General features: G+C 46.8%; 2 protein-coding genes and 1 long non-coding RNA gene across 9 annotated transcripts in view; 1 reads left to right on the top strand and 2 right to left on the bottom strand.

Moving 5' to 3' along the window:
- OSCP1 (organic solute carrier partner 1) overlaps positions 1-10,070 on the bottom strand; it is a 34,689-nt gene extending 24,619 nt beyond the window's left edge. For 2 of the 7 annotated variants that reach the window (XR_010117721.1, XR_010117720.1), the window contains exons 1-2: positions 9,851-10,059; positions 3,720-3,749 (exon numbers count right to left, since the gene is read on the bottom strand). Coding sequence is in view for 5 of the 7 variants with exons in the window: in XM_055254593.2 (XP_055110568.1) it covers positions 3,720-3,749; positions 9,851-9,962 (142 nt within the window). In the remaining 2 variants the exon portion in view is untranslated. Of the gene's footprint in view, positions 1-3,719; positions 3,750-9,850 lie in introns of all 7 variants that reach the window. The other 5 variants (XM_055254593.2, XM_055254594.2, XM_055254595.2 and 2 more) reach the window with 3 other exon arrangements.
- Positions 10,071-15,371: 5,301 nt separating this feature from the next.
- On the bottom strand, positions 15,372-24,074 carry MRPS15 (mitochondrial ribosomal protein S15). The gene is made up of 8 exons (XM_055254600.2): positions 23,782-24,074; positions 23,419-23,463; positions 21,706-21,781; positions 20,879-20,927; positions 20,307-20,391; positions 17,557-17,615; positions 15,787-15,978; positions 15,372-15,525 (listed from the first exon to the last, which is right to left on the bottom strand). Exons 1-8 carry the CDS (start codon positions 23,909-23,911, stop codon positions 15,415-15,417), a joined length of 747 nt encoding a protein of 248 aa, XP_055110575.1. The 5' UTR covers positions 23,912-24,074; the 3' UTR covers positions 15,372-15,414.
- Positions 24,075-24,093: 19 nt separating this feature from the next.
- The window catches only part of LOC134734592 (uncharacterized), a 235,778-nt gene continuing 234,358 nt past the window's right edge, over positions 24,094-25,513 (top strand). The window contains exon 1 of the long non-coding RNA XR_010117726.1: positions 24,094-24,173. This is a non-coding gene — a long non-coding RNA (uncharacterized lncRNA). The remainder of the gene's footprint in view (positions 24,174-25,513) is intronic.

Genomic DNA, 25,513 nt, shown 5'->3' with positions numbered 1-25,513 from the left:
GTGTGGATACTGAGAACATACACTTATAGAAATTCAAATTTGAAAGAAAACTGGGTTACTTAAAATAATTATACAAAATCACTTATTAAACATGAGTGGTTATTACTGAAATATAGAAATTCCTCCTTCTTTTGCTGAACACAAAGGACACTCCAGATGATTGCCTGTGGCCATGTCTCTTTAGAGCAGAGGCAAGGTAGAGCAGTGAAGTGATTATTTTAGGCACTCTGTACCTATAAGTAATTGACAGAAGTACCCAGAGGGCTCAGGCCAGCATTTTAAAGCATTTCAACACATTTTATGGGGGAAGGGGGAACTGAGGGCTAGTTGTACTTAAATCTTAAATGGAAGAGCTACAGAGAGAGGGGAGAGGGGATACATCCCCAACACACACACCCCCAGTGACACAAATGAACTGACTGTGGCTCCATACAGAAATGCTAAACTCACACTTGACCTTTAGATTTTACTCTAGACTTGATCCTATTACTCAGTAAGGGAGAACAAAATCCATTACCAACACAGGGTGTCCCTGACATCTGACAATTTCAAAGCATCCCAGCTTGCCCTTGATGTGCCCTAATATTTCCCCACCGTGGACAGCTCGGAGAGACATAGAACTCTGTCAGGTTTGCCTCATGCCTGACCACTTCCCTTGGACTGAAACAAGAAAGAACCTGCAATAAACTGGGTTTTCTAACCTTTTTCTTACCATAGCCTACATAAAATGCAGCATTTGCAAGGAAAAAGGCACAGCTGAAAAGCCACACATAAGTCCTCAAAAGAGAGAATATGAAGAATTTTCCACAGGCTTACGTAAGCCAGGGAGGAGGAGTGCCAAAGAATAATTCAAGTTAAAGCATCACATCAACTCTGGTTAGGTTAATGCTTACAAAGGGCTACTATTCACCTAGGTGCTGAGTCATTTCTCCGGGGTCTTTGAGCCCTTATTAGGAGCTAGGAAAATAGCTTAGACCCAGATAAATCAGTTCTGGACGAAAGAATATCCCAAGGTGATTGTTAGCTACTCGGGCAAAGTGAAAAGCAAAATGAAGTCTTTCCCCGTGGGAAGTGAAGAAGCTCTGGAGCACCACGGCTCCTGGCGCAAGACCCTGCAGACAGTTCACCTGCGGGGAAGAGGACGGCAGGGTCTGTCCTTGTGGGCAGAGCAGTGAGTACAAATGCCCCCAAAGAGGAAATGGCAGTTTAATGGTTGGGCCAGGACACTTAGGGCTCCCTCTTCTTGTTTCATTCTTTGGAAATAAGATGGAGGCACACGTTAATATGTTTCTGTCTTACAATTTGCTTCACCCAGCCCTTGGTTGAGGCAAACCTATTAGGTACCAGAAACTGAAATAAACACCACAGGCACAAAGAGGAAGGAGATGTTATACTGGCCCTAGAGAAGCAGCACATCATCTTTAAGTTAAACCTGAGAAATAGTTTTTTTAAAAAAATTTATTTTTTATTTTTTCCCTTCATCCTAACATCCTTGAAGAAATAATTTTAATCAGACCCGCCCATTAGTCTAAGTGTTGGTTTTTGGCATGCAAATGAGTTCTGCATAATTTTCACGAGGCCAGAAAATACTAGGAGCCAGATTTCATCAGGAAGAGGCTAAGGGGGGGCCGGGCGCAGTGGCTCATGCCTGTAATCCCAGCACTTTGGGAGGCCGAGGTGGGTGGATCACCTGAGGCTGGGAGTTCAAGACCAGCCTGACCAACATGGAGAAACCCCATCTCTACTAAAAATACAAAATTAGCTGGGCGTGGTGGCTCATGCCTGTAATCCTAGCTACTCAGGAGGCTGAGGCAGGAGAATTGCTTGAACCTGGGAGGCGGAGGTTGTAGTGAGCTAGGATCGCTCCATTGCACTCCAGCCTGGGCAACAACAGCGAAACTCCATCTAAAAAAAAAAAAAAAAAAAAAAAAAAAAAAAAAAAAAAAACAGGAAGAGGCTAAGGCAGGGGAGGGAAGGGATTTTTCATAGGAGTTTCAGAAAGTTGGTAATTGGGTTCTCAACATAGCAAGCTTCTAGTCTTGGGTTCAGATTATGAAGTCAGTTTCTGTTCATTATTTTTGAACACTTATGTTAAAATAAATTTCAATGATTCAATTATGTATATGAAAAGCTCTCAAAATCCACATTTCATACCTGAAATTCTGCCACGCATCAAGGGAGGGATGGGTCAAAAATTGCTCAAGGAGAAGTGTTAAAGGATGGTTGTGAAATGTAATAAAGTGTACCAAGTACTTCAATTGGGCTTTCTTTTGAGCCTGGTCTGATGAAATAATTATCTTGATGAAAGCAATCAAGTTTTTACCAATTACCTCTGCTCTAAATTGACTTGTTTATGGGAATATGAAATTTGGAGCCAAGAATTTAGAGAAAGGCTAGGAAACCCTCCTGAATAGTTACCATGTTTGAATCCTTTCTGTGTCCCAGGCACTGGGCTTAGAACTTTATATGCATTATCTCATTTAAACTCCAAGACAACTCTGAATTATTATCCTCATTCTTTTTCCTGCCAGACCACTTATTGTTTTATATTATCCTCATTCTATTAAGGAGGAAAACTGAATCGGAGAGTTTAAAGTCCAAGGTCACACAGCTGGTGATGGAGCTGAAATTAGAATTAAGTCTGTTTGATTTAATGCCTGTGCTTTTAAATATTATTATTATTATTATTTTTGAAGTGGAGTCTCGCTCTGTCGCCCAGGCTGGAGTGCAGTGGCATGATCTCGGCTCACTGCAACCTCTGCCTCCCAGGTTCAAGCGATTCTCCTGCCTCAGTCTCCCAAGTAGCTGGGATTATAAGTGCCCGCCACCATGCCCAGCTAGGTTTTGTATTTTTAGTAGAGACAGGGTTTCACCATGTTGGCCAGGCTGGCCTCGAACTCCTGACCTCAAGTGATCCTCCTGCCTCAGATTCCCAAAGTGCTGGGATTACAGGCGTGAGCCACTGCACCTGGCCTCTTAAATATTATATAGGTTATCTTCTCAGCATACTTGGTGTGGTGAGAGCATTTAAAATATTGAGGAGGATGGCTGATGATAGGCACACACCACACCCAAATGTCAAATGACAGAAGGTACCTGAGATTTATTTAAAGGCTGGGAAAGTCTAAGGTTTTATTCTGAGGAGTTGACAACTTTTTCAGGTTTCTTGCTTGCAGTAGGTAAGGGGAAAAACTGAAGCTTTCGCATGATGAGGCCACACTGCATGCATGATGTCATGCCTTCTGCCCACAGTCCTGGCAGCCATGCACTTACATGCTTCAATTTTTCTCGGTTGCTCTGTGAGCTTAGGAGAATGGCTCAGGGAGGGTCACTCATGTTGAAGCACAATTCTTTGGTTACATGACACTTTAACAAAGTTGTTTTAAGGACTACCAAATAGGATGACATACCCCAAAGTATGGCTGTTGCCCCAGCTGTCCCAAGCAAAGCTTGGAACTGAGAAAAGGAGACAGATCCCTCAGGTACAGTGTGGCTTTTTGGTCAGAGTTTGCTTAGTTTTCATCTTACATGCTGTATTTATTCCTCTTAAGTAAAAGATTCAAACGTATAGCCAATATCTCAGCTGAAGACAAACTCATGCCTATTTTCTTACTTTGACTTTGAAATGTTTCAAGCGGTCCCACTTTAAGCCCTGCTGATAAAGGCCTGAGTGAACCTGTGGATGCACATTGAACACATGCAGCCCAGAGATAGCATACCTCGTTTTCTGTCCACCTCTGTCCATTCATCTACATGAAGCATACAAAAAGAAAACACCAGTTCATGAAGCAAGAACATTATTTTCAAGGAGTCTTTAAACATACCAATTCCAATGATCTTATCTATGAAACTTTACTTTTCACGTTGGCATTTAATGTCTAATGTGAGCACACTGCCTTCTATCTGAAACCTTTAAAAGGATGATGGATAAACAACATATTTCAAAAAAGCTCAGGAAAGGCTATGTCTTACAGAGACTGGCCTAAGAAGAGAGTAAACTGAGGAGGATTAGCTATCCTGTGGTTCATCTTGAAAGGCCCAAGAAGCCCTGCTCTCTAATGCTACAAGAATACATATCATTCAGTAGTAGGCTTTTAAAGATGCTAGCCTCCATGAGGAACAGGCAGAGGAAAGAGTTTCTTTGTGTACAATCTGAGTTTTCTTTCTTTCTTTTTTTTTTTTATTAATGTAAGATTTCCCTTTCTAGAGGACAGATGGAACTGCTCAAATTAGAAAACTTGAAATGTGAATTAAAAGGAAAATGTCAGCATTTGTTTCTGTTTTACTTTATATATATATAGATGCATGATTTCCATGTAAAAAGAAGGGAATAATGATGGGACGACTATGAAGAAAGCTTCTGAGGACAAAGGCAGTTGGGGAGATCCCAAGAGGAGACCAAATAAGGAAAAATGCAGTTAGCTAGAGAAATGGGTGAGAATCAAGACTCTATGGGTTGAAACCTGGCTCTACTTACTGGCTATATAAACTTCAAGCAACTTGTTTAACCTCAGTTTTATTTATAAAGTAGGGATCATAATAGCACCTACCTCACAGGCCTATTGTGGGGATAAAGCATAACACACATCAAATGCTTAGCTGGCTTCCCTTCGAGTTCTGTTTCCTCTACTGAGGGACATTAGACACCACCCATAAAGGATGGAAGATGACTTTTTTCCTTTCCTTAATTTTTGGTGGAGATTTCAATCTAGAAGAACCACCCCTAGATAAAAAAGTTCTATACACATCTGTATTTTAAAAACATTTTGGCCATGCACAGTGGCTTATGCCTGTAATCCCAGAACTTTGGGAGGCCAAGGTGGGAGGATCACCTGAGGTCAGGAGTTCGAGACCAGCCTGGCCAACATAGTGAAACCTCATCTCTGCAAAAAATACAAAAATTAGCTGGGTTTGGTGGTGCACACCTATAGTCCCAGCTACTTGGGAGGCTGAAGCAGGAGGATTGCTTGAACCCAGGAGGTGAAGGTTGCAGTGAGTGGAGATTGTGCCACTATACTCCAGCCTGGGTGACAGAGCAACACTCCGTCTCAAAAAACAAAAACAAACAAAAAACCCAAAACCATTTTGTAATTAATAGTTTCTTTTGGAAACATTTGCCACTAGATTGTGGTACTAGGGGTGATTCCTGAAGTTATAATCAAAGTATACACATGGCTTCAATACATAATACCAACAGCTCCCAAGAGAGCAGTCTGAAAGCATGCCCAGCGCCGTGTCCTAACTGGCTGCAAAGGGTTTCCATTGCAAGATCACACTTCTCTGGGAAAAATTCACCATCTTCCCTCACCAAGAGTCATGGGCTTTTGAAAAGAAAATATTGGGAGAGCAGCACCAAGAGTTTGGCAGATTTTTTTTGTTTTTGGCACAATGTCCACATCTATCTTTCTGTGGCATTTATTTTTTGTTTATTTTGAGAGGGAGACTTGCTTTGTCGCCCAGCCTGGAATACAGTGGCGCGATCTCAGCTCACTGCAACCTCTGCCTCCCTGGCTCAAGCGATTCTCCTGCCTCAGCCTCCTGAGTCGCTGGGATTACAGGTGCCCGCCACCACGACCGGGTAATTTTTGTATTTTTTGTAGAGATGGGTTTTCACCATGTTGGCCAGGCTGGTCTCGAACTCCTGACCTCAGGTGATCCACCCACTTCGGGGTCCCAAAATGCTGGGAATATAGGCGTGAGCCACCACGCCCGGCCCCTGCAGCATTTATTTAACTGGTGGTCTGGTGTGATAGACTTGTGGGAATTCAAGGAGGTGGAGTTTTAATCCCCTTGCAGGTGTGTTTGGGGAATAGTGGTGCTGCAAGGGGGTCATCTCTGAAGGACAGTGACTCTCGCTGATAAAATGGAACTGGCAGATGCTCCCGAAGGCAGGCAGGCTGAATGCCAGCAGGGGTCTCTGTAGTGCTGTGTGCTCCCCCACTCCTTTCCTCCTGAGAATCCAGGGAAGAGAAACACCCTCTTTTTCTATTATTTCTCCAAATGACTTATTTGTGACAACTCCACTTTAGTTCTATTTTGAGTGGGGGGCAGGCCCAAGGCTATTCAGAGCTAGTCGTTAAACTGGAACTAGAAAAATAAAACCAGAGTCTCACTGCCCTTTGGTTGCTCGTGCTACGCTGTGATTGGCATGTCTTGGAAAAATCACTTTGTGGCCGCATGCCTCATTTCCTCTCCTGTAAAATGAGGAATGTAAGCAACATATAATAAGGTCTTATTTATAAATATTTTTAAGAGGCAAAGGTAGCTTTTATTATTCTTGCCATTGCTTAAAACAGGAGACGACATTCAAAATGCAACACTCGATAGTTGCCCCATAGAGAGAGCACTTCCTTTCTGTTGAATGCTAAACTAGAGGCTGTGTTGTGGGGGAAGCTGCAACATCTGCCTTGGCCTTGTGGGAACAGGGATGGCCTCCAGGAGACCAATTAGTCGTATAAGATAATGAAAACATCTAGAAGAAATATGATTTCCACTCAAAGTTTTGAAGAGGACTAGTTTACCAAGTCTAGTGTTTTATAGGCTCCTGTGTGCAGGGATCTGTTACAGGGGTTCCTGCTCCTGCAGCCACACCAACTTTAAATGGTGGAATAGGTGGAAGACATGAGCGTTTCTCAGCCCTTTGAATCCTGTGCTCTCTACCCTCTTTTCTCACTCTATCTTCTACAAATCTCCAACAGCCAACTACTTTGTCATTTCTTTGATAAAATCAGTGGGTATATTGGATAGATATTTTTCAAACTCCTCCCTCTCCTCCTGACCTACCAATCCCCACAAAGATTCTGATATAGTCCCCAAGGTATGGCAGCAGAGTATAGTGGTTAAGGGGACATTGGCTGAGTATGAGCTTTGGAGCCTGATGCCTTGGGCTCGAATGCTTTACTTTTCCTCTTACCAGCCATGTAACTCTGGGCAAATTAGTCTTAGTGTCTCCATCTGTAAAGTGGGGATGGTAATATTACCTATGTGTTACAATAGTTGGGAGGATTCAGGTGTTTAACAGGAGCCCTTGGTACAAAGTAAGTGCTTGATTTTTCATTGTTTTATTGTTGATTGCTGTCACTAGAATCAGTTACTGGAGTGGACTGATCAATAGCCCTACCTCCAGTGAATGTCCAGAAGGGCTGCATCAGGCTCCATACGGTATCTCACATAGTGTTTGACACTCAGTCAAGATCTGTGGAATGAATGAGTGTGCGAATGTAAATTACTAAAGATGGCTGAAACTCCCTAAAACCATATTTAGCAAAACCAGAATAAAGGCTATAACTCCTAAAGGTAAAGCTGTCCCTTAGTATTCCAAGGGCCTTGCCCAGACCTCCTCTTGAAAGATACCTATTACTCATTGTGTTAAACATAATAAATACATTATTTCATTCAATCCTTACAACTTTGCTTTAAGGTATATATATTATTACCATTTTATGGAGAAACAGGTTTATAGAGGTTACACCCGAAGGTCATGCAATTAGTTAAACGGTAAAGCTGGAATTGGGACCCAGGTCTGTAAGACTCCAGAGAGTAGGTTCTTAATTGCTAATTTACACTATCTTCCAAGATGCAGACTACCTACCAGTGTGAGGACTCCAGCATGTCACCTCATTGGTGCCACTAGCCTGAATGAAATCAGATCACACAGGCACCAAGGAAAACAGAACCCTCTCAAAGGAAAAATGACAATGCTATATAAAACTGCCAATTTAGATAAGCAGTTCAAAAAGCATTTTTTGATCACTAATTTATTCTGGTCTAGGAATTATGGTAGGTGCTGGAGTACAAAGATGAATAAGACAATCAAGCGGGAGATAGACATATACACAGATCATTTCAGTATAGTATGGCCAGTGATAAGGTAGCGAGGAGCAGGCATGGGGTGCTATGGGAGCACAGGGTGCTATGAGAGCATGCACAGGCCCTTTCTGCATGTGGGGAGGATTCCTGAAGGAGATGATTCTTAAGCCGAATAATGCAGGATCGAAGGGGAAGAATGTAGGATGGGAATTACTAGCACAGAAATACGAACAAACATGGTTTAAGTGGAGATCTATGAGCAGTTTGGTATTATTGGGAAACAGGAGGCAGGCAGTGGTGGAAGAAGGGACTGCAGAGGAAGACAGAGATCAGATCAGGAAGGGCCCTGAAATGGCCTGTGCAAGGACTTGGTCTTAACCCAGACGGCAGTGGAAAGCTGACAAAGGGTTTTAGGCAGGGGCAAGTATGGACAGATACACATTTTAGAAAGCTCATTGGCGGCAATGTGCAGAATCAATGGAGGGGGTATGTTATAGGGAGTTATTTTTAGCTCTCTATGCATGGACTTGCACTCAGTCACACACACACAATAGTTAATATCTGAATATGTATGCTTAGCATCTGAATATGTATGTTGAACATCAATTGAGCATACAAAGATTAATGGAGAGAATGTTTTAATTGGCGGCCATGTCAATTGCCTTTTCAACTTTTCCTCCTCTACTTTGAAATATAATATTTCCTTCATACTTAATCCTACGAAATTTGGTATAAGCAAGTTGTTTGCCGAGAAGGAAGGAAAAGAGGAAAAGGAACAGAGTGGCAGAATGTTCTGAGTTGTCATTTTTCTGGGGATTAGTGTGGTGTCCATGGGAGCCAGATTTTGCATTTTCGAAGCTCTCATATAATTATTTTCACAATTGTATTCCCCTCCAACAATTGTGAGATTTATAACTTTCTTATTTTTTCATATTTATCTATATTATTTTAGAACACCAAATTTCTAGAAATACTTCTGAGATGAGTAAGACCAGTCTCCAACTTACGTGGGAAGATACTACCATAAAGGAATGAAGAATCAGAACCTGGGCTAGACGTGGTGGCTCACGGCTGTAATCCCAGCACTTTGGGACGCCGAGGGGGTTAGATCATTTGAGTCCAGGAATTCAAGACCAGCCTGGGAAACATGGTGAAACCCCATCTCTTTTTTTTTTTTTGAGACGGAGTCTCGCTCTGTCACCCAGGCTGGAGTGCAGTGGCGCAATCTCGGCTCACTGCAAGCTCCGCCTCCCGGGTTCACGCCATTCTCCTGCCTCAGCCTCTCCGAGTAGCTGGGACTACAGGCGCCCGCCACCACGTCCGGCTAATTTTTTGTATTTTTAGTAGAGACGGGGTTTCACCGTGGTCTCGATCTCCTGACCTCGTGATCCGCCCGCCTCGGCCTCCCAAAGTGCTGGGATTACAAGCGTGAGCCACCGCACCCGGCCTGAAACCCCATCTCTACTAAAAATACAAAAATTAGCTGGGCGTGGTGGTGCATGCCTGTAATCCCAGCTACTTGGGAGGCTGAGGCATGAGAATCGCTGGAACCCAGGAGGCAGAGGTTGCAGTGAGCCGAGATCGTGCCACACACTCCAGCCTGGGCGACAGAGCTAGACTCCATCTCAAAAAAAAAAAAAAAAAAAAAAAAGAATCAGAACCTGTTCCTTGGGGATAAAGAGGATGCTTGGACTAGCAAGGGGTATGATACTAGATGGTGGGCAGCTGGGACACCTACATTTGGAAGGGACTGATTGACAAGAGAGACTGGGAAAGCACCTCTCCCATTTGAAGAGATGGGGAAATTAGGAAGGTCAGGCACCCTAAGTGTCCATTGGGAGTATTAAGTTCCTCTGCTGTGAAAAGAGCTTTTGGGGGATTTGACTTCCGAGGGGCTCCAAATGGATGTGGCTTGTAAGAAAGGTCCCTGGTTATAAGAGTGAAGTGTGTAGGGGTGCGGGTCTGGCTGTGGGTGTTAGGGCGATGATGAGAGGGCCAGGCTGCTGGCTGCGGGTCTGGCTGAGTGGGCCGGGGGCCTCACCTTTGCGGGCCTTGTCTCCCGGGATGTTCTGGGCCCGCAGCCGTTGGTCCAGGATGTAAAGCATCTCCCCGCCCAAGTTCAAGAAGAGCAGCGGTAGCGTCCGCACCGACATAGTGCTGGAAACGAGCTGGACTGGTGAAGAGCCCCGGGGTTCGGTAGCCAGCGGCCTGGAAGCCAGGCCGCAGCGTCCCAATAGTCTGGTTGCTGGGGCAACGCCGCGACGGGAAAAGCGAGCCAATCACAAGGCGGTTTGGTGGGAGGTGCCCTGAGGACGGGAGCTAATTGGTCTGGGTAGTGGACCGTCCCGGGGGGATTGGTCCGTGCCAGACGCCGGCACGGCGTTGGCCGCGGCTGGGGAGCTGTGCTTCTGAGACTAGGTCTCCCTCAGAAGGGCGAGGGCCGGGCCAGGGCTGGGGATGATGGTCTCGACACAGCCAGCCCGGCGCTCGGGACTCCGGCAGCTGGCGCGGGGCCTCAGGTTCCTATAAGAGGAAAGCCCAGGCAGAACGGCATTAGAGCAGGCTCGGGTCAGACGGACCTGGGTTGGAATCACGGCTCGTGATTTCTTGCTGTGTGACTTCGGGCAGGGTTTCCTCTTACGTAACATGGAGCTGGCACTCACATCACAGGGCGGCTGAGAGGAAAAAGTGAGATCATGGAAAGGCCCCGAAAGCACTCAACAAAAATGGTAACTGACTTTTCTTTTAGACGGGGGAAGGATCAGAAGTCCTGAGTCGTTTGCATCGCCTCCCAAAAGTTTACTTGAAGTGAAGCCCCTCCTGGTTTCATACTCCATGAAGCAAACCAGTCCCGTCCGTCCCCGTGTGTCCAGCTCCCAGAGGATGCGCGCTGGGGGCTCTGGGAAGTTCCCTCGACGCTGTTCCGAAGGCCTCCCAACCATTTCTTTTTTTTTCTTTTCTTTCCTTTTTTCTCTTTTCTTTTTTTTAGACGGATTTTGCCCTTGTCGCCCAGGCTGGAGTGCAGTGGTGCGATCTCGGCTCATTGCAACTTTCGCCTTCAGGGTTCAAGCGATTCTCCTGCCTCAGCCTCCCGAGTATCTGGGATTACAGGCGCCCGCCACCATGCCCAGCTTATTTTTGTATTTTTTAGTAGAGACGGGGTTTCACCATGTTGGCCAGGCTGGTCTGGAACTCCTGATCTCAGGTGATCTGCCCGCCTGGGCCTCCCAAAGTGCTGAAATTACAGGCCTGAGCTCTCACGCCCGGCCCCAACCATTTCTCTTTGAGGGCAGCGACTCCCTTCTTCACCTCCATCTTAAGCTCATGATTACTTTTTGCCATCTGCTGTATATTTTTACTCTGATGAACAACCATTTCTGTAAATTTCAGTACTTCCAAAACCTAATTATCTTTCCCTCCAGCTACTCAAACTTGAAACTTGGGCCTTGGCTTCCAAATCTGTTTCCCTGGGTCTTTATCAGTTATCATATTATGCTTTTTCCTGCAATACCTTTCTTACATTCATCCCTTCATTTGTTTTTCTGTCTGCATTGCTATGTTCCTCTGTATCACTGTTCTTTTCTCTCTTCTACCCTGCACTGGCCGCTAAGCTAAATGTCAGAAGACATCACTTTTTTTTTTTTTTGAGACGGAGTTTCACTCTTGTCGCCCAGGCTGGTGTGCAATAGCACCATCTCGGCTCACGACACTGCAACGTCCGCCTCCTGGTTTCAAGCGATTCTTCTGCCTCAGCCTCCTGAGTAAGCTGGGATTACAGGCGTGGGCCAGGGCACCATGCCTGGCTAATTTTGTATTTTTAGTAGAGATGGGGTTTCACCATGTTGGCCAGGCTGGTCTCGAACTCCTGACCTCAGGTGATCTGCCCACCTCGGCCTCCCAAAGTGTTGGGATTACAGGCGTGAGCCACTGCACCCGGCCAACATCACTTTCAATATGACACATCCCTTCAGTGGTTTCCTACTCTTTGCCAGATCACAGTCTAGATGCCTTGGCATGGCATTCCAGGCCCTCCACACGCTCCAACTACCTTTTTTTTTTTTTTTTTAAAGAGATGGAGGTCTTTGTTGCCCAAGGTTGGAATGCAGTGGCACCCTGGTGGCTCACTGCAGCCTAGAACTCCTGGCCTCAAGTGATTCTCCCACCTCAGACTCCTTAGTTGTTGGGATTTCAGGCGAGAGCCACCATACCCGGCCAACTCCCTTTTTAGAGCCATCTCCTGCACCTGGCCACCTCCTCTCCCCCAGTCCAGTTGAACTCATCAGCAGGCTGCCTTTTCCTCATAACCACACCACTGGAAAGTCTTGCCCTGCCGTAACTGAGCTCAAGTCCTTCCCATATTAACATTCTCCTTCCATCTCATATCCCTGCTAGTCTGTTTTCCTTCCTTTCCTTCCCAGTGAAGTGTTTTGAACCAGTTGACAACACTCACAACTGGAACTTCCTTAACATCTGCACTCCCCACCTCATTGCAACTGGTATTATGCTCCCCGAACCCCACTGAAACTGCTTCACCATGAATACTTTTTGGTTCTTCCCTTAACTGATATCTCAGCATCAGGACTATACAGTATCCCATTGCTAGCAGCCCAGGGCTTTGTTTAATTTGCTTATTTTGCCTGCTCTGTGCTCTGTTTTAAAAGGGAATACAGGCCAGGCGCAGTGGCTCACGCCTGTAATCCCTACACTTTGGGAGGCCAAGGCCGGCGGATCACTTGAGGTCAGGAGTTCAAGACAGGAGTTCAACACCAGCCTGGCCAACATGGTGAAACCCCGTCTCTACTTTGCTGGGTGTGGTGGCACACACCTGTAATCCCAGCTACTGCGGAGGCTGAGGCAGAAGAATCACTTGAACCTGGGATGGGGAGGTTGCAGTGAGCCAAGATCGCACCACACTGCACTCCAGCCTGGGGGACAGAGCAAAAACTCTGTCTCAAAAAAATTAAAATAAATAAATGAAAGGGAATACAACTAGGATAGGAATGTGATAAACACCTTAGCATCATTACTTCATGTTAGGCCTTCATGCATTTTTGTTACCTGCCTTGCTCCTAAAAGCATTTTAGTTTGCTATAGTGTAGACTCTTCCCTTAGCTTCTCAGACCTGTCTCTTGGTCCCTAAGCAGCGTGGTATAGTGAACAGGACATAGGCTCTGGAGTTAAGACGGAGCCAGCTTTGAATCCTAGACCTTTCTCTTCCCAGCTATATGAATTTGGACAAGTTACCTAACCTCTCTGAGTCTCAGTTCTCTCATGACTCTCTCATCTCTCATGGCTAAAATGAGGATAATTGGCCAATGTGCAGAGTAAAGGTGGCTGTGAATATTAGATAATGTGCCTAAGGCAGCAGTTAAAACAATGCCTTTTGACCGGATGCAATTGCTCGCACCTGTAATCCCGGCACTCTGGGAAACCAAGGCATTTGGGAGGCCAAGGATTGCTTGAGGCCAACAGTTTGGGTAACCTGGGCAACGTAGTGAGACCCTCTCTACAAAAAATAAAAAAATTAGCTAAGCGCAGTGGCTTACACCTAATAGTCCTAGCTACTTAGGAGGCAGAGGCAAGAGGATTGCTTGAGCCCAAGAATTTGAAGTTAGTGAACTATGAACAGGCTACTGCACTCCAGTTGGGGCAACAGAGCAAGATCCTGTCTCTAAAAAACAACCAGCCAAACCAACCAACCAATGAAAAACACACAAATGCCTTTGCAGTAGGGCCTGATCCATTAAAATGTGTTCCTTTTTCTTTCCTTCCCCTTGGCTAGCCCCCTTAACTGTTAGCACCTGGCCCTCTGACACACTACCTCCAAGTAGCCGTGGCCACTTGGAAGTCCTGGCCCATTAAAGGCCTTCCCTACAATTCCTGGAAGTGGTATCTGAATAGTGGATCTTCAGTTCTGAGCCTCTCATTTCTGCTTCTGCAGACACCCAGGCTCTGTTCTACCCCTACTTCACCTTCTCCTCCAGCTCAGCTGCTCCTTCTGACTTAGGTTAAGCTCTCAGGGATCATCCTTCCCATCCAGACATGGCCCTTTTTTCTTATACACTCCATCCCTGGGCAGTTTCACTTATACCCATGGGTTCAATCACCCAACAACTCGCAAACCTCTCTAGTCCAGACCTCTCTACTGAGTCCTAGATCTAAACTTCCAACTGCCCTTTGGATAGCACTTTAACACACCTTTCTCCCTTTTTGGCTTTCCTCAGTGGCTTCCCTTCCCAGAGTGAAGTCCAACGTATTTCTCCAGTGTTATGTGCTGAATGTGTCCCTGACCAAATTCTTATGTTGAAGCCCTAACTCCAATGTTACAGTATTTAGAGATGGGGCTTCTCAGAGTTAACTAGGGTTAGATAAGGTCATGAGTATGGCCCTCATGATGGGATTGTGGCCTTGTAAGAGAGTGAGCTGTCCCCACTGCATGGACCAAGGGAAAGGCCATGTGATGACATTGAGAAGGTGGCTTTTCCAAGCTAGGAAGAGTCCTCACCTGAAATTGAATTGGCTGGTACTCTGATCTTGGAATCCCCGGCCTCCGGAACTGTGAAAAAACGAACTCACGATAAAAATCCTGTGAAGTCACCTCATCTATGGTATTTTGTTATGGCAGGCTGACACCCAGAAAGCTCTACATCACCTGGTATTTGCCTACCCCTCTGACCTTATTTCTTCTTACTATTCTTTGTTCTGTTTTAGACACATTGTCTTCCTTGGGTTCTTCAAACATACCAAGCATGCTTAGGCTTCAAAGTGTTGGCACTTAACTTGGTGTAAATGGATGGGCTTTATGGGGAAGGGGGATCCATAACTCCCTAGAATTTATCAGCAATGCTTTGCATATGCTTCCTGGGGATAGGACTTGTAGTTTTGATCAGATTCTCTATGTGAACACCAATATCCTCCAGCCCCAGTACACTGCTCTGATCTCTCCTCCTCCCATCTACCATCCACACAGCTGTTGCTTAACTATCTAAAACACAGACCGTTAATTGCCATCACTCCTTCAGTTTTAAAACTTGAACTGTCTCCCCACTCCCTAGTGGACAGTGTACAATCTTCTCAGTCTAGCATATAAAGCTTCTCACACCTCAGCTTCAGCTTACCTTTCAAGCTTTATTTCTCATTCTCCCCGTTCTCTGAATACAGGATGCCTCCCTAGATTTCCTTGCCTTTGTACTTGCAATTCCTTCTGCCCAGGAGGCCTTCCCTTCCTGTCTCTATATAGTGAATTCCTACTCATCCTTTAGGACCCAGTCCAGAAGGCAGCTCCTACAGCAGTTCTTCCCACCCTGCCGGCCACACTTCCACTGTGCTGTCACGTGCTCTGTCTTGCCTCCACTGACACACATATCACCTGGACGACAGGTACTTGTTTGTATGAGTGTGTGGGAGGCGTTTCATGAGTGTGTGTCCTCTGGTGGGTGAGGCAGGGACTTTGCCTCAGAAAACTCTGGGATCTCAGAGCTGAATGAAAGAATAAATTCCTCCTCCTCCTCAGGCCAAAAAGAGCCCCATCATCTCTCCTATCATTCTTCCAGACAGAAAGAAATGATTGAACAGAATTTATTGGCTGCCTTTGAGTGTCTCTGGTCAGGCTTTGGCAGGGCTGTCTGGGTTCCTCCGCTTTGCTTGTTTTTGGGCTGCTGCTGCAGCCTTTAAGGCTCTTCTTTGCTTCTTCAGCTTTTGAGTCTCCTGGAAAACCTGGGGGTGAAAAGGGGCAGAAAAAGACCTTGTAATCCTGTGCAAAACCTCAGATTTGGAAAAAGTGGAGTGGGAACTATCTCCCCCAGATGGTAACCCCAGCCTTTCTCCATGGGGTTGGTGGCCTGTGACCTCCCTGGATCCATTCCAGGGCCTGGGGCCAGTTCCATGCCTCTAACAGAAACAGATGATCCCTCCCTTCTGCTTCCTCCATCCCAGTCCCTGAGTGGGGCCAAGCAAAGCAGCAATTCTGACTCGTACCCGAATGCACAGAGCCTTCTTGGTCACGAATCGGCGGTGGGCTCTTCGGTAATACAGAGGGGGGAAGGTGTACTCAATCCCCAGCTCCCTGCATATCTTCTCAAAGACATCATAGTTGGTGTTACGGAGGTTTTTGAGCATCTTTTTCCTCTGGTCAATGCTCATCAGCAGATAGCGTTTGTGGGCTTTGTCCTGTAAGAGATTCTCATTACTTTTAGTATTATATAAGTGTTACTGTTGTTCACAGTAACAAACAATGGTCATTTTATCATTTCACTGAAATTTCTCAGTAATCTTATGCAAATATTAATGCAATTCTGAGGGAGGTATTATCACTGTTAGTCCCATTTTACAGATGAGAAAACAAAGGTTTAAAGATGTTATCTGATTCACAAAAGGTCTTTAGAACTGTGAGTGCTGAGATAGGGTCTTGAATCTCTATCTATTGGTCTGATTTCAAACCTCATGCTCTTTCTCCTACATTACCCACTCAGATTCTCCATAGCTTAGCAAATTGTCAGCTGGGGTAGAGAGAAGGGAAGGCCTTGTGCTCTTCCTGGAAATGCCTACCCACAGCTGCCTGCTGCCCTGTGAAGGACCTCTGCAGTAGAGCTGCTGTTCCACACCTCAGATAAGCAAAACTGTGATCTTTAAGAAGCAGGCTCCAGGGAACACTGAGGTGCCAGGCATGGTGCTGGACCAGTCTGTATTCACAATCATGTGTTTATTAAAAATAACAGCATTTGCCTAATTACAGCAGCTCTGTGCCAGACACTGTGCTGAGATATGGTATAATGGTTAAGAATATGGATGGCCATGGTGGCTCACACCTGTAATCTCAGCACTTTGGGAGGCTGAGGCGGGGAGATCACGAGGTCAGATCGGGACCATCCTGGCTAACACGGTGAAACCCTGTCTCTACTAAAAATACAAAAAATTAGCTGGGCGTGGTGGCACGCGCCTGTAGTCCCAGCTACTCAGGAGGCTGAGGCAGGAGAGTTGCTTGAACCTGGGAGGTGGAGCCTGCAGTGAGCTGAGATCGCACCTCTGCACTCAAGCCTGGGTGACAGAGCAAGGCTCCGTCTCAAAAAAAAAAAAAAAAGTATATGGGTCTCGGAGCAAGACTGCCTTGTTTCAAGGTCTCAGCACATCACTTTCCAGTGGTATGCTTTAAGGAATAACTTAATCATTCCATGACTAGATTATTCCTCATTAAGATGGGAAAGAAAGATAGTCATGAGAGTCAAATAAGAAGATGCATGTGAAGTACTTAGCACAGGGCCTAAAGACTTTATATGCATCACACTGGCTGTTATTATTATTTCACATAATCCTTGCAATCCTGTGAGCAAGTATTCGTATGATCTCCATCTTATTGAAAACAGAACTGAGGCTGAGACCTGTACTTCCCTAATATCACACAGCTAGTTAAGTGGAAGTGGCAGAGCTCGGATTTGAACCCAGGGCAATCTGACTCCATTCATGCATTCAACAAATATTTACTGAGCACTCAGCATGTGCCAGACACAGTGATCATGCTCTCAAGTTTGTGTTCTTAACCCCTGCTGACACTCAGCATGGCCTCGTAAGGCTCCAAGTCCTCTGGAGGCAGGAGGGAAGCATTTTTCCCACGGGAGCTGAAGGGCGGGCACTCTGGTGCTACAGCCGAGTGGCTTCTAAGACTCCTTCTCTGGACCCAGAGCCCTTCCCCTCCAGACCCCTTTCCCCCAGGCTGCTGCTGTTTAACTGTGAATGACGCCCAGAGTTTACCTTTCGATGTTTCTCCAAGTGTTCTTCGTAACTGCGGATCTTGACGGACAAGGCAATAACTGAAACCACAAACCACAGAGGATGAGAGTTGGGCACAAAGGAAGGAAGGGCCCAGGCCTGGTTTACGTTTCAAGAACTCAAGGAATAACAATCACCAATGCTCTGTACAGCTCTCTGTAAATCCCAAATCACTCTGAATTTCAAGATTTCAGAGGCTTATCTTAGACATTACCTTTCCTTTAAAAAGCAAAATCCAAGGAAGGGACATCCCTTAATATTATAAAGATATCATCCAAAAATCATAGCAAATAGCATTCTTTTTTTTTGAGACGGAGTCTCGCTCTGTTGCCCAGGCTGGAGTGCAGTGATGTGATCTCGGCTCACTGCAACCTCTGCCTCCCAGGTTCAGGCGATTCTCTTGCCTCAGCCTCCAGAGCAGCTGGGATTACAGGCGCCCGCCACCACACATGGCTAATTTTTCTATTTTTAGTAGAGACGGGGTTTCACCATGTTGGCCAGGCTGGTCTCAAACTCCTGACCTCAAGTGATCCACCTGCCTCGGCCTCCCAAAGTGGTGTGAGCCACCATGCCTGGCCGCAAATAGCATTCTTAATGGTAAGACTAGCCATTCAATTCAGGAATTAGACTAGGATACAGTGCTATCATGGTTAACAATTCAACATTGTACTAATCCAAGCCAATGCAGTAAAGTATTTTGGCACAAATAAGATTCTAAAACTGTCATGGGTCTACTCCTTGCCTCTCCCCTTCCTGCTGCCACCTTTATCTCCATGCTTTGACTAATGAATTTTCAGAATTATCAGCTCCCACTTGTCTATCAAGAACCCAGGATATCCTTCATTCAGGCATCCTCTTGTTTAATTTACCCCCTGTACTGCAAAGATGGGGGCAAAAGCAGAAGCTGGCCCCAAAGAGAGGCTGTCATGACAGCAGGGCCTTCCCAGTACATACTGAGTTCTGGGAGCACTGGAGAAAGTAAAGTGGGAACCCTGACCCCGACCACATGGCTCCATCACAGCAACTTAGGTGTAGAGTGGAACAACACAGAAAGATGGGCCTTGGTTCCTGAGGGGTTCTCTAGAGCAGACACTATGCTAGAAGCAACTAGCATTCAGAAAACTGAGTAATAATGGAAAGGCAGAAGTGACATCTGTGGGCTGGGCGTGGTGGCTCATGCCTGTAATTCCAGCACTTTGGGAGGCTGAGGCAGGTGAATTGCTTGAGCTCAGGAGTTCGAGATCAGCCTGGGCAATATGACGAAATCCTGTCTCTACCAAAAACACAAAAATTAGCTTGACATGGTTGTGTATGCCTTTGGTCCCAGCTACTTGGGAGCCTGAGGTAGAATTGCTGGAGCCCCAGAAGTTGCGCTGTAGTGAGCCATGATCACGCCCGCCACTGCATTCCAGCCTGAGTGACAGAGTGAGATCTGGTTTCAAAAAAAAAAAAAGAAAAAAAAAAAAGAATCAAAACTTGTGCTTAAAGAGGACCCCAGTGACCAGCTTGCCAGTCCAGGCCATTTGTTCCTGCCAACCTGGGGATTTCAGTAGTGATAATGCAGAAACAGGTGAGGAAAGATAAGCAGGCCTTTTGCGGCCGAGCTGGTCCCTAGCCCACGGCTTTAGCAGGGCAAGGGAAGCTGATACTCATCTTCTCAAAAGGGGCTATGGAGGACCCTTGAGTCCAGTTCTCAATGGGGTTTTAGTATCCAAGATGAACTCACCAGATTTTAATCCCTGGCAGAGGGAGAAGAAAGAATGAAGGCAGGAGGGTGGAAGAAAGAGGAGGAGGAGGCTGTAATATAGGCCAATGGCAAAGGAGAGAAAGTGTGCAGATCCTCTGCAGGTCCACTAGTCTTCCTCACTTGCTCTCAGTGGGCAATGAAGAGAAACTGCACCCAGAGAGGGGGAAATGGTGGCATTTTTCACTCACATCTAATGAGGACTACTGCCAGTTCCAGCCTGAACCAAAGTAGCAATATTATTCCCTTGGGAATGCACCATGGTGTCTGTCTGGCACAAGAGGGTTCAAAATGTTAGTCTTACTATTATTTTTTTATTTTTGAGATGGAGTCTCGCTCTGTTGCCCAGGCGAGAGTGCAGTGGTGCGATCTCGGCTCACTGCAAGCTCCGCCTCCCAGGTTCATGCCATTCTCTTGCTTCAGCCTCCCCAGTAGCTGGGACTACAGGCGCCCGCCACCATGCCCGGCTAAATTTTTATATTTTTAGTAGAGACGGGGTTTCACCATGTTAGCCAGGATGGTCTCGATCTCCTGACCTCATGATCCGCCTGCTTGGCCTCCCAAAGTGCTGGGATTACAGGCGTGAGCCATCGCGCCTGGCCTAGTCTTACTATTATCATCACACATCGTGAGCTTTAGTTTCCAAGGTGTGTTTACATCCCCTAGCTGCCTCTCACAATGCTGCCATGAGGTGGGTAACATTACCTCTGCTCTGCTCTCCCTTATTCCCCCATTTCCAGATGAGGAAGCAGGGGCTCCAAGAGAGGGTTGGTGACTTACCCAAGCTCACACAGTGGTACAAGGTCCAACTGGGCATTGACTCCAGCATCAGAGCTTGGGATACAGGGTCCAATTTTCATTGCCCTAGGTCCTTCATGTCTCTCCCTTTCCCAAGCCCATGTGCATGTGCTTGTAGACAAGAGCCCTAGATCAGGTCCCAGCTAGCAGGCTTCCCTACACCCCCACTCCCCAAGGGTCCCCGACCAACTTCGAGCCTCCAGGGATCTGGTGTTCTCCGGGTTTGCAACAATCTTCTTCATCAACTGTTCTTGCTTGATTTTTAGCTTCTCCTTCTGTTGAAGACAGAGACAGAGAAAATCTGTGGAGTCTGCCACCCTCTAAGAACTAACCCTCCTCCCCCCAAGGGCCCTGGCTATAGTTATAGCAACTAGGGCCATAAGGCTCAGGGCCTGACTTCACTCTGCTCACTGTGGCCTTGACCAGCCACATGGCTATCCACATCCAGGTGAGCCCAAAGCCAAAGCCACTGACAGAGGAAATGACTTGTTGCATGAATGTCCCCAAAGCTTGCTCTTTCATTTATGCTCATTCATTCATTCACTGAGCACCTGTTTGTCAGGTGCTAGGGGTATGGTAGGGGAACAAAAGTGTCCCTGCCCTGAAGATGCTCTGTCTAGGGATATTGACAAATGGAGGCAGAATGACAGTGGGCTAAGTGCTGTGACTGGAGAAGCATGAGATGCGGGGTGCTAACCAGGGTAGAAGGGAGACCCAGAGGAGAAGACTGCAGGAGGCTGAGGCTTGGCAGAGGCTGCTCACCTTGTTGGCCATTTCCAAAGACAAGAGTCTTTTCACGACATCATCAACCCTGTGGATAAACCATAGCAATGAGACAGACATGGGGGGAGAAGAGGAGAGGAAAGCAACGCTGGTTTCATTTTAGTTTGAAAAGCAAAGATGATTGAAAAATTCCTTCGGTAGCAAATGAATCTCCCTGGAGGTGGGGAGCCATTTCCCAGGGATTAAAAGTCAGTGTGGATCTGGCTTGCTGGGCTGAAAACTATAGAAACTGGGGCTGTCAGCTCGACTGTTCCGGTCTTATCACAGGGAGGGCAAGGAGAGGATTTCCATTTTAGCTACAACATGGTTCAATCTGTTTTGAGACATTTCAAGTTAAATTGCACAGTGGGAGGGACTGACCAGCTCCCATCACACTGCACAGAGCTGAGCAGAGGGCCTCTGGCTTTGGTGTCAGTCCTCCCTAGATTCAAACTCTAGCTCTGCCATTTAGAACTGTATGACACTGGGCAGCTTGAAAATCTATAAAATGGGGACATACAGCTTTTGTGAGGAACAAGAGATGAGAGATTTCTACAAACACCTGTGAAGTATGTTAGCTCCTTGGAATCTAGTGGTACAGGGTGTTCATCTAGAGTACAAAAAAACCCCCAAGTAGCCGAGCTCCATGAGTGCCATCTGCCTTGCTGACCACCCGCCCTCACCACACCTGGACACCTGGGCCCCTGCCTCCTTCTAGATCAAGCTTCAGCTACAGCAAGCCAAGTCTCAAAGCCACTGTCTTTCCCCACTCCCCGACAATCCTCCCAGGGCCCCCTGCCTCCTCTACTAGGTTTCTTCCTGCTTACTTCTCAATTCCAGGGACATTCTGGTAGTCTTTGAGCAGCGTAGAAGGAGGTGGGTCATCATCCTGCCTAGGCTGGGCTGTCAAGTAAATATGGGGATAGAAAACACCCAGAGTCAACTCTTGCTGCCCACCCTCCCAGACCTGGCTCTTCTCACCCACTCCAACTCCAGAAGGGACATCCAGGCTCTCAAGCAAAGCACTGGATATCTCTGGGCTCAGTTTCTCCTTTGCAAACTCTGTGGGCACCTGCTTTGATATTTCATGCTGGGAGTAGGTGGCTTTTCCCAAGACCCTACACTGTGCCTGCACCTTTCACACACCTATCTGGCTCTACAGTTCTCAGATCCCCCACTAGGATGGGTCCTCCTGTGGACAGGACAGAGTTTGACTCCCTTGGAATCCACCATAGTCTGGACCATGGCTCAGCCTAGACTAGGCACTCAACAAACACTTGCTGGCTGACTGCATGTATGAATTAAGGGGGTTGAGGAAAGGCAGCTAGCTGTACGACGCCTGAAATGTAAGCACCAAGTAGAGATCACAGTAAAACCTCAGTCTTGGTGTGTGCACCCCTGCTATCCCTTGGAGATGAGTAAGAGGCATAGGGTAGATGGACTTATCCTCTCCAGTCAGACCCCGCTATGCAAATAACATTAATGGGCCTCTTCTGTCTGTAACAGCTCAAGTTGGTTCTGATAGGGAGGCAGAAAAGAATTATATTAAAAATATATTAATAGCAATAAATTCTACTTATTTTATTTTTTGTAGAGACTGGGTCTTGCTATGTTGCCCAGGCTGGTCTTGAACTCCTGGCCTCAAGTGATCCTCCAGCCTTGGCCTCCCAAAATGTTGGGGCCATGTCCAGCCAATAATTTCTTTCTTTTTTTTTTTTGAGATGGAGTCTCGCTCTGTCACCCAGGCTGGAGTGCAGTGGAACGATCGGCTCACTGCAACCTCCACCTCCCAGGTTCAAGCGATTCTCCTGCCTCAGCCTCCTGAGTAGCTGGGATTACAGGCGTGCACTACCACACCTGGCTAATTTTTTTTGTATTTTTAGTAGAGATGAGGTTTCACCATGTTGGCCAGGCTGCTCTCGAACTCCTGAACTCAAGTGATCCGCCCACCTTGGCCTCCCAAAGTGTTGGGATTACAGGCGTAAGCCACCGCGTCCGGCCCCAGATAATAAATTCTAATATATACTATTAATACATTTAATTGAGCACAGTGTTAAGGATGCTTTTCATGTATTATCGCTGAATCCTAACAATCCTTGCAAATGGATACTTTCACACTCATTTTAGAAATAAGAATCAGATAGAGGAAGTACCTCGCCCCATATCATTTACCTAATAAGAAGGATCTTAACTACTACGCCTACTGAGTTGCAATGGGAAATTACATCCTGCATCTCAGAAGCGCAGACACAAAGTGCCATACTCTAGGTAGGCCTGGGTGGTGCCAGCCATGCACTCCCTCTGGCAAGCTCATTTTCACTCATTCACCTGGAAAGCTCCTGCTCCCGCCCTTCACACCCCTCTGTCCCCATACAGGCTGCAGGCCTAGGGCTTTGTGTAAGGTGGACGTGGGGTCTTTTGCTCAGGACCTCTGGCTCACCTCATCTAGTGGCTCTCACTCGCCACATCGGTCCCCTTACCCACCCCAGCCTTTCGGGAGGTCTCTCTTCCGCCCCAAGTCCCACCTTAGGAACTCCTACCTGGTTTCCCGATGACATATCCGCGCGCGGCCTGGAGGAGGAGACCTAACGCAGAAAAGAGAGGGCTGAGGCCAATCTCCTTAAATAGTCCACCCTCAGTTCCTTTCTGTGCCCCTCGGATTGCCCGTCGGCCACGGTCTATGCGCTTCTGAACCTAACCGCTGCCCCATTTCTTCCCTACCCCTTGTCTCTCACATCTTGTTTCACCTCTTGCGCAACCACCGCCCTTTCCCCCGTATCCTGACGGCTGTACATCTCCCCTACTCCTGTGCTTCCTTCTCCCCTACTCCTGTGCTTCCTTATTCCCTATATCCGCCGAACCCTGTTTCCCGACGCCCGCTGTCCCATTTCTCAGCTCCTCACTTCGAGGCTGCAGGCCCCACTGGTTGAAAGGAAACCTGGCGCTCCCACCGCCCGGCAGCCAGTGTACTAGGGCCTGGGTAACTGCCTGGGTCCGAATCAAACTCAGCGTCTTCCACGCGACCCTCAGCATAGTGACCTCTAACCCCTGCGGGGCCCGCGCCGCGGCCGCCGTTCCCTTTGCGGCACGGACCGGGTTACATGGGCGCTGCCATGCTGGCCCAGGATCGACCAATCGAGGCAGTTGCAATACCGGAGCAGACGAAGACCGAGAGAATGGATTAGGTGGCGGGACTTTGATGACGCAACGCACGGGGCGGAGCTCAGAGACCGTGTTCCCGCTGCGCGTGATCGGGCCGTGGAGGTTGTGTGCCCACGTTTAGCAGCGTGCTGAGGTGCTGTATAAATTCTAAAATGCCACTTTTTGGAGGGCATGCATTCCGTCCTTAATCTCATTCCTGGCCCTGGGGCCAGGGTTATTTTGGGAGTTCCATGGCGCCTGCGGTAGCCTTCTACCCCCAACCCAATCTCCTCTCCACCCCACCTCACCCTTCCCTTAGTCAAGGATGGGACCGTGTAAGAACTACTATTGGGTTTCAGCCATGTCTCTGGCAGCCTCGTAGCCTGGAGACTAAAGTCGCTGAGTTTGGAATCGCACAGTCCTGGTCTGGAATCCTAACTCAGCCATTTACTCAACGTGTGGTCTTGTGGGCAAGTCACTTAACCTTTGTGGGCCCTGTAGGGATAGTAATAACAATATCTCTCTTTCAGGTTGTTGAGAGGATTAACTGAGGCAGTTGTATGGAGACCACCTGGTATATAGTGAGCATTTAGTAAATCTTAATGGTGATGTTATTTGTGAAATGAGTGGTGTAAGGGTGAATACAAATTAGAAGTAAGAAAAAGAAAATTTAATTTTCCCTGGTGCAATAAGGGAAAAGACTCCTTCCCCTCACTTTTCTGAGAGCATTTACTTTAGAAAACTTGTAATTGTGAATACTTTCTCTACTGTTTTGCGATGAATGTAAATCTTCTTAAAAGGTAAACAAACCTCTTGCCAGTTTTACAACCCCGGAATGTTTTTCTCCAGGACCTGGGAGCCAACCCTTTGAAATGTAATAATTAAGGAGGATAGCGCTGTCTCTCAGTTCCTGTGGGAGGGTGGGAGCCTAACTTCAGTTGGTGCCTAGCTCATAGTTGCAACCTACCCCCGTTATAAAGATAGGGGAAATCGATTTTTCTTTGGATAAAGGCAATTAGCAGACACAGGTGGCTTCCCACTTACCAGGTAAATTTAGGGTGAGGTGCCGCCAAGTCCTCTTGCTTGAGGACCAGTTATTGTTTATCTTGAGAAAATGGATACAATAAGTTGTATTCACTTGGCTACATAAAAGGGTAAGATTTTTTTCTCTTTGCAGTCTCTTTAGTGGATCACCAGTGTATCACATTCTGGTTTAATGCTTATTCAATAATAACACTGTTTTCTTTCTTTTCTACCCTTGTGAAGAGGTTTTCTGCGTTGGCAGGGGATTTTGTCTTTAATTTTATTTCCCCAACAGGGGTTAGTTTTTTCCAAAGTCTCTTCACCGTGTCCCACCACACTCTGTCACTCCCCCCATGTAACCCATGCCACTGTGCCCCAAGGATCATTTTTCAAGTCTCCACCACTAGAATGCAGCTCTCTGAGGGTGAACTGAGCTGAGTCATTTGCATAGGGCCTAGATGCTGAGAGCTA

The sequence above is a fragment of the Symphalangus syndactylus genome, chromosome 12 (genome assembly GCF_028878055.3).
Source record: "Symphalangus syndactylus isolate Jambi chromosome 12, NHGRI_mSymSyn1-v2.1_pri, whole genome shotgun sequence".
NCBI classification, from domain to species: Eukaryota; Metazoa; Chordata; class Mammalia; order Primates; family Hylobatidae; genus Symphalangus; species Symphalangus syndactylus.
The sequence above is the reverse complement of the archived record's forward strand: the minus strand, read 5'-3'. Positions and strand labels throughout refer to the sequence as shown.